The sequence below is a fragment of the Thunnus thynnus genome, chromosome 7, assembly GCF_963924715.1.
Source record: "Thunnus thynnus chromosome 7, fThuThy2.1, whole genome shotgun sequence".
In the NCBI taxonomy this organism is placed as follows: Eukaryota; Metazoa; Chordata; class Actinopteri; order Scombriformes; family Scombridae; genus Thunnus; species Thunnus thynnus.
The window spans coordinates 4826966-4835872 of NC_089523.1; the positions used below are offsets into that span (position 1 = coordinate 4826966).

The 8907-nt window shown below is 36.3% G+C and overlaps 1 protein-coding gene across 2 annotated transcripts; it reads right to left on the bottom strand.

Moving 5' to 3' along the window:
• Window positions 1-603: 603 nt before the first annotated feature.
• Window positions 604-8345, bottom strand: LOC137185652 (interleukin-18-like). Of its 2 annotated transcripts, XM_067593928.1 has the most exons (7): window positions 8253-8345; window positions 8019-8087; window positions 6376-6451; window positions 6180-6191; window positions 4221-4367; window positions 2990-3147; window positions 604-1893 (listed from the first exon to the last, which is right to left on the bottom strand). In XM_067593928.1, exons 3-7 carry the CDS (start codon window positions 6440-6442, stop codon window positions 1669-1671), a joined length of 609 nt encoding a protein of 202 aa, XP_067450029.1. In that variant the 5' UTR covers window positions 6443-6451; window positions 8019-8087; window positions 8253-8345; the 3' UTR covers window positions 604-1668. The 2 variants fall into 2 exon arrangements, with proteins under 2 accessions (XP_067450029.1, XP_067450030.1); XM_067593929.1 differs by lacking the exon at window positions 8019-8087 and having other exon boundaries at window positions 8158-8296.
• Window positions 8346-8907: the final 562 nt, after the last annotated feature.

Sequence of the window (8907 nt, forward strand, 5' to 3'; positions counted from 1 at the left end):
CTATAAATTGGCAGTACAGCTATAGTCTATCTTGTTATTTTATAGTGTTATCTTCAATCGGAAAGTGGCCCATATTCAACCAATTAACCTGCATTGTCATTGAGTAGAAAAAGTAAAGAAGAGTTTGTGGCTAAATAGTGTACAAACTGTAGTCACACAGCCAGTATTCACCAGTCTGACCAGCCTACCTTCTCTTTAACTTGTGACCATCAGTGTGGATATTGCAACAACATTCAGTGTTTCAAGCCATTTCAAAAGATTAATTTCAGAAAAATAAGTGAGGACATGTGAATGCTTCTTGTTGGCAACACCGTTTAATTTACATCATGTAATACAAAAAGGACCAGACAAATATATACTGTGTTGAACATACAATAACTTAAGACTTTTAAGAGGACACTTACATGCTCTCTTCATATTTTCAACAGCCTTCTTTAAAGGTAAGGGAGGCAAGATCCGAATTACATCATCAATTCAAGCCATCCAGCAACACTCAACCTACTGGTGCATGTCCAGCAGAATGGTAATGCGGCTAAAATTAACAGCTGCAAATACAGCTCTCCTGTTCATTTATTCATTGAACTTGCTGGCAGGCTAATCAAAACTTCACGTTATCATGTAATCTTGGAACATTTACATCTGGTATACGCACACAGTCCTTGCATGTAGCTATTTAAAAATGACAAAAAGCGTCACATTTGTACTGCTTGACTGAGCGTTACAGTTTATAGCTGTAAGATCTGATTTGTGGATTCAGTCTATTGTCACAATGCTCATGCAGTAAATGTTATAAGAGCTTACAAGTTTGGTGTTGGTCTGTTTACTCATTGTCAATTTGTAATGTCTGTTCAATTTATGTTTCAGATTATACGCACAAAATGAGATATGGCAAGAAAAGTGCACTGTTCCTGCCATGCTGGAATAAAGTTGGATTTATAGACATTTTCATATTTTCACATTTTATGACCTAACAATATACACAATGTGTACTATGACAGAAGAGTAAAAAAGGTACAAAATGTTTAAAAATAGCTATTATTCAAATAACAGGTGTAGTTTTTAAAAAATCAATTCTGTACATGTGTACATGGGTGAATTATGGCCCATGCAGCAGTGGGAATGCTTCAAAAAGACACACTAGAAATCTTTCATGTTTAAATATGCACTGTTGCAAATTTAAACATGATAAAACTGTAAAAACATACTCAAGCATTTTAAAGTTGCAATCACATCTAAAAAGAATAACAGTAAAGTTTGAAACACCCCTTGTTTCACAAAAGATAAACTGCCAGACGGTGAAATAGTGTGACTGGTCAGCACAAAAGGTTACCTAATTTAGTTTATTTAATCAGGATTTCACTGGTTTGATCAATTAAAGCAATGTATGTGTTCTTGTTGAAGCAAGTTGTAGTTCATGTTTTATATTTGAAATTACTAAATGAAGGAAAATAATCTCTTTGACTCAAATCTCCAGTTTCTCTCAAATACTAAACTTCTGAACTCTGCTGACTACACACAAGATCTTTTCTGTGTCGTCCTAGTTGTGTTTTGTATAGTAGTAGTAACCGCAGCAGGTTGATGCTGAATTATGAAACAGGAAAAACAATTTATCCTTAATGAAACAAACAGGGTGATGTAAAAACAGATGTTTTCAATCAGTCAATCACATTAGTCACTGCAAGTTGAAAGCTGCCACTCGCAACCTACATCCACTTCATCAACTTTACTACGCAGGACCAGTTTCTCAAAACTGGAATCATACTCAGGCTCAAATGCCAGGAATTTTCCCTTGTTTGCATAGGACTCAAACATGAATGTGTTAGAGTCTGAGGGGATTTTCTTCAATAAGAACACCACCTTGTGTTGATCTTCCTCAATTTCATCTGGAAGATTCTATAGAAAAAAACAGATGGGTGATTTAATTGTCATAAAACTAGATCAATGAAAAAGCCAGTGTAAAGTGTAAATATATTGTAATTCACAGGACCTCAGTGAGAAATGGAAGCTACATGGAAATATTTCCTATTAACCTGATACAGTATTTGCCAGTGCTTTTATCATGACATGACTCATCAGAAATGGTACGCTATACTTGGATAACAGAGGGCAGCAGATTAGGACTAAAAACATCTATAACAGTGACTTTTGTTTATGCAACAATCTTCTGATTTTAGATTATTAAGCAGTGTGACGCTGCATGTATACAGTAAGAATGCCAAAACACAAACATTGATCAATTATAATACAATTGTCTCTTAATTTAAAACTAAATTTGTATTCAGGGTACTTTTCTTGTAGTTCAGTTCGTCCCAATATGAACTGACTGGTAACTTTTAAAGTTGCGTAAAAATAGTTTATCAAATTCTGTTTTGAGTCAATTTTGGACTCTCACACCATCAAAGAACATCAATATGTGCTGCATTTCAAGACATCTCATGTGATACTATAATTAACATTTTGTTATATCCTCAACCTGCCTCATCTACCTTTAATTTCATATGTGGTTTTGTATTCTTCTCACAATGCTTTTTGATAATTTTTTGGTCAAGTAAACTTTTCTGTCCACACTAGGATGTGTCATCAGGGTGTCATCCTCCCTTGACCTCACCCCTTACTGTACATAAAACATAACATGTAATCTGCAAGGCTTAAACAACGAAATCCATTATTCACCTATAAACTGATGTTGGTGCCACTTTGTTGTTTTAGTCCTGATAAGTTAAGCTACTACTAACTTCCCTCCCTGGAGGATGTGTGCGTTTACCTTCCTCAGGAAGGCTTTTCAGTTCTAGCTTGTGTCATGTGATGACAGCTACATTTTTGACAAAACTTTACAAAACATACAGTCTCTCAGACAGCACACTGCTATTAAATGATTCTAATGTACCGACACCACCTAAAAAAAGGCAGAGTGGACGTTACTTTCTGTTTGTCGAGACACATGGCATCACGCACTGTAAATAACTTTCAATGACTTATGTATACTCACCATTTCCACAGGCTTGATCTCATTCTCACTGCAGCATGCCACCATCATCTTGCCATCTGTCTTGGTGTATAGCACAACTGTAGTGCCCTTCTTCTCATCTTTTTTCTCGTCCACTGTTTTAGGGACAAAGCTATAAATCTGGATGCAGAACTTGCACTCTACAAAAGAAACGAGACATGAAGGATCATTGTTGTTGAAAGACAAACTGGTTTCATTTATGTAAAGATTATTGTCACAGTGTGACCACCCTAATAAGCTGTCAGTCTATCTATGTTTACAGTTTCTGTTTTGTATCATTAACAAGACTGTGCACTTTGTCTAACTCAGACTCATATAAGCTTAAGCTAAATTTTAAAATGCAACTCCAAGGTCATCTAAAACTGTCACCTTCATTCATCTGAAAGGTTTTACCAGTTCTACTGAGGGTTCAGCACTTTTCCAACGTGTAACCTCTGTAAGTGATCCACTGGTGACTCTCAAGCTTGAAATGCTCCTCAGTAAAAGTGATAAAGCCTCTCAAGAGAGGCATCAAATATGTTTTTCCTTTTATTACTACTACAAATTCCAGGACTGAAAGCCTTCTCAGACAGGTAGCATAGTAATGATTTGGGATGCTTCAAATATCAAGGAATTAACAGTGACCTGTGCAATGATCTTAGAAATCTTATCTTAGTGAAGAGGTTGCATGACTGTTAAAATATTAAGAACTAGTACTGGTGCTCTGTTTAAAACAAAATTGATTGCTTACCAAGTACATGTACTTGCTGTGCTTGACTTGCTAAATTATCATAACCCAGTGTTCATTCACTTCCTCTGATATAAACAGGCTTGTGTTGTTTTTGTGTGATAACCTGCCCAAATAGTTAAATGTCTGGTTTGAGGTAAGAGAGCTTGATCTGTTACTTTTTGGCTGTTTACTGAATAATACAAAGGTTTGTTAGGCTCCATGCTCTTAGCCATTGGTTGTCTGGCACACACAGGTCATTTCTAAGAGCATGCAATAACTATAGATGCCATTTCTCACTGGAATTCCATGTTAGCCAGCAGAAGCCATCAAATGTCTATAAACGCGGTGTCTCATAAAAAGGTTTTTAAAATGCAAAGACATACATACATCTTCAATTGTTGAAAGAAACTAGAAACCCATCTGTAAAGGATAAATTACAATCTAAATATCAGCAGCTGACAGTACAAACACACAGAGGTTACTATATTTTTTGCTGCATCTTACCAGACTGACGTTGCCCGTATATACTTAAGGGTTGTGCTTCAAATTTGTCCTCATCATAAATCAGGAATTTGCTGCACTGGCTTTGGATCCAGTAGAACTTGCATGGTGCTTTGGACTTTTGGAGACCGTCTTCATCCAGATCTTCATCTTTGAGAGAAAAACATATTATATATATATATATATGTAGGAAATGTGACCTATGATAATAATTTTGGATTTTGATTTGCATTAGTGTCAAAGGAGAGATATAATTGTGTATCATTGACATAGAAATGGTAACTGATATTGTGTTTTTTAATAAAATGACCAAGTGGTAGCATGTAAATGGAAAATAGTAAGGTCCCAAGAACAGATCCCTGTGGAATTCCATATTATAGCTGATTGATAATTCCCAATTTCCACACAGAACGGCCTTCCTGAAAGTTAAGAACAGAACCAATCTAAAACCGAACCTGAAATGCCCACCCAATTTTTAAGATGTTCAATTAAAATACTATGATCAGTGTCAAAAGCCACAGACAGGTCCAACAGGAGTAACCCTCTGTTCATACAATAAAATCAATCAATCTAGCAGTACACTTACCTCACATAATAATATCAACAATATATTTCTGCAATTTTATGAAAAATTGTACACTTCTCAAGCTCGTGCACTATCTGATGTTATCAAACAGTTTTTACATGCATGTAAATTGCCCACATTAGCACAAAGGGATCAGATTTCCTTGAAGATGGAAATCGCATGTGAGGAAATAAGAAAAACAATTAATTCCCTAAATAATGGTAAGAGTCAAGGGCCAAATGGGATATGCAATGAGTTTTATTAAAAGTTCAACAACATAATAGCCCCACATCTGTAGAGGATGTACAAGAAGGCTTTCGAGGTCGGCATGATACCAACAACATTAAATGAAGCTACTATTACACTTATTCCAAAGACAGGGAAAGACTTAGAGCAGGTAGGTTCATATAGACCAGTTTACTATTAAACACCGACCAGAAAATCTTGGCCAAGTCCTGAACTAAACACTCACACCCACCCACACACGACACCCTGATCAAATAAGGTTCATCCTGAACAGACACTCGTTTCGTTTGTTAATATCTGTTCCCTTAATGCCAGGCACTGTTTGATACAGTTCAATAAATATAAAGTCTATTATTGCACATTAGTTAAGTTATCTTATCTGTTTGCTCCATGGTGTTGCATTTGGGTTTGTCTTTTTTGTTTTTTGTTTTATTTCGTTTGTTTGTTTGTGTCATGATCCTGTCACGGTCTGGCTCTACTAAGTTCAGGTCTCACTCACCACAACCTTCTCACTGCTTTAATGTGATTATCTAATCATGTGCAGTGCTGGTTATGGAGTGACTTGTTTAGTGTTTAGTCAGCCTTCATCTAGACATCACTCTCTTAGGTTTATTTATCCATGATCATTTATGTGACACTTCTGTTATCCAGTCCTTTTGGTCATGTAATTTTACTCATTCATACAATGAGTTGCCAGTTTTTATGAGCATATCTTATTTCACCACAGTAGTGATGTCTGTATATTGTTTATGTTCAACATTAGAAGGACTTTAAGCATCACTATCACTGCAGTCACCTCATTCTTTCTCGCTGGTGTTATACAGGAGCAATTCTTATGAGGAAAATGTAATTTGAGACATTACTGCATTTTATTTTATTTTATAGGAACAATCAGATCCTTTGTACTGTGTAGTTCTATTTTGCTCTGTTCGGCCAGATTTGCTTTGCCTGCATGAACCTGAATAAAGAGTTATTCTTCAAGATCCTGTTGCCTGCTGCTGTTTCCTGCGTTTTGTTTGCCCTTTTTACTCCCTTGTATTGTTTTTGTTGTTAAACATCTGAAATGAGGCATGATATGCACTCCAAGAAAGTTTGTATTACTGCTGTACACATGCTTCATAATACAAATATTTGAAAGAGAATTGCCTTACCTTCTCCAGTCCCTTTAAATAGAGAGCGTTGGTCAGTAGAAGAGAAGATTTCAGGGTTTATATACAAACATTCAGAAAAGAATAGAGATAATGTTAAAATTATAGTTATAACAAACACAATATATTATTATACAAAATATAATAGTGATACATAATTCAGCTATTGAGAAAGAAGACAGGATGGAAGCACTTTTACCTTTAAAGTAGAAAGCATTCTTACATATACCAACAAAGTGAAAAGGGAGGCAGTTCTTGGTAGACATCAGGTAGACCTGGTGAAAAACAAGTCTTTTTTAGATTATGGAATATCCACAGGGTCTGCATTACTGCCTGCCACAGTGTCTTTTTTTGTGCTGCCAATGGGTGGCGCCAATTTTTCATGTTCTACACAGTGGCTTTAAGGTTGTATATTACATACAGATACGTGACAAATTAAAGAAAAAAGAAAAGTTAGGTTGTTGTTTTGTGTTTGTTAGGGTTGAGATCTGGGCCAGCTCAGCAGTTTTATACATGTAAGAGAGCTTGATAGAGTGTGTACATATTTAATTATAGCATGCATTACACCTGTATGGAAGCACCCACCTGGTTATTTAGGTGTATTTGCTTTAATTTGTCACCAGTCTGTACACCTGAGCAACTCACAACCCCGGCCAGCTCAAAGAAAAGACAACAAAACCTTAAAACAACAGTCAGGTTCCATATGAACATGGAAACAGGTTTTTCTTGCTATTCATACCGACCATTAGAAGATCCCTTCATAATGCAATTACAATGTAAGTGATGGGGGACAAAATCCACAGTCCTCCTTCTATGCAAAAATGTACTTAAAAGTTTATCTGAAGCTAATATGAAGCTTCAGTGTCCAAATGAGTCAAATCAAGTAGATATCTTTCAACGTTACAGTCTTTTAACGCCAAAGTCCCTCTTTTTGTTACTATACTTCCACCGCAGCTCAACAGGGAAACACCATCAGAGGAAACACAAAGAGGGAATTTGATGCTAAAAAGACTGTAAATGTAGCAGATATCCACTTGATAAGACTAACTCAGACTGCTGAAGCCTCATATAAGCTTCACATCTACTTTTAAATGCATTTTTGTACTAAATGATTGTGTGGACATGCTGCGGATTTTGGCCTCCATCACTTACATTGAAAGCACATTTGAAGGAGATCTTTTAATAACCAGTATAAACAGGAGGAATGATTACAGAGAGGGAAACCTCTTTCACTGTTTATATGGACACCTGACTATAGTTTTGAGACATATTTGAAAATTTTGAACCCATCCTTTAACAGAAAAGGATGAGACAAACCGAGGACAGGCCATTCACAGAGATTACAAAACTAAACGTCAAATTGTTGTAACTAATGGATCGATCTCTACTATTGTATTTATAATACGTACAGTGTAATAAGTCCATTATAATACGTCAAATTTCAAAGAAGGAACCCAAGAGAAGTTCTACACCCCACAACTGATAAAAACCGTTAAACAATAAACTCGTGGCATTTTAACCTAACTGTGGTGGGCGTCAGTAACAGCCCAAACCACTCAAACAGACATTTTACTGAAATCCTGCTTGTCTGCGAGCTATTTGCTGAATTTATAACTTTACAGATTCACTAAATTTACGAGGAGTCAGAACTTTCAGTGACTCTCAGTTTACCATGCTCTTCATAGCTGTTTGCTATAGCTCCTCATGTTTGTCAAATACAGTGGTCAAAGTCTGTAAATCATTTAACCAGCAAATATTCAACAGACATAACAGCAGAAAACTTCACAGCTATTGTATTGATCGTCGTCACCGTTTGATATATACGTATATATAAATTCAAACCTTTTGTTTGATACGCGATGAAAACCGGCGGGTTTCTCTCTGTCCTCGGGCGGCTCGTCCACACCTCTCCTGATATGAGGGCGACAGACGGGAAAATCAGCCCAAATAATTACAGCAACAAAAACAAAAAACTTCCTACCAAGCCGTCAAATTAAAGTCATTCAGTGTTGATATTGCTCTTCTTCTTCTACTCCAGGTCTTTAAATGACGACAAGAAAAGCGGTGTGATGTTACCTCCTAGGCTTGTCACTGCACGCCGAAATCTGCTCTCGGGAAATTTGAAGCGGAGGGACGATAGACGGAAGTGAAAATACAGCAGTCAGAGCTTTACGTAAACGAAAATTCCTGTTTCAGTTTTTTTTCACAATGTCGCTATGTCCTGTTTTTGAAATTAAGATCTCTCTGCCTGCAGAGAGTAAAGACAAAAAAAGACGCAAGACAACTTTTAACATAAACTTTTAATATAAAACATCTTTGACTTATACTAACGTAGTGGGAGACGTGCGTTTCATTTTGTCTATGAAGTGAAAAAGACCTTTCGAAGTAATTGCTTTGACAGATATTGATCCATTTAATAATGATTCCTTTCATATACACATAGTTGTTTTTCTCCAAGCTTTAGAAAGATTCCTCCTAGTCTTGTACTAACCAGTATGAAAGGTGCAGACATTGAGCTGGTGGACAGCTATAAATACCTGGGTGTTGTTCTCGACAACAAACTGTGTTTTGAATCTCATATTACTTCCACGACAAAACAGGTCCGACAGACTTTTTTCCTGAGGAAAATATGTTCTATTAATGTCTCCTCTGACAAGTTTTACTGAATCAGTTTTAATGTTCTGCATTGTTGCTTGGTTTGGTAATTTGACTCTGGACAATAAAAAAGGTT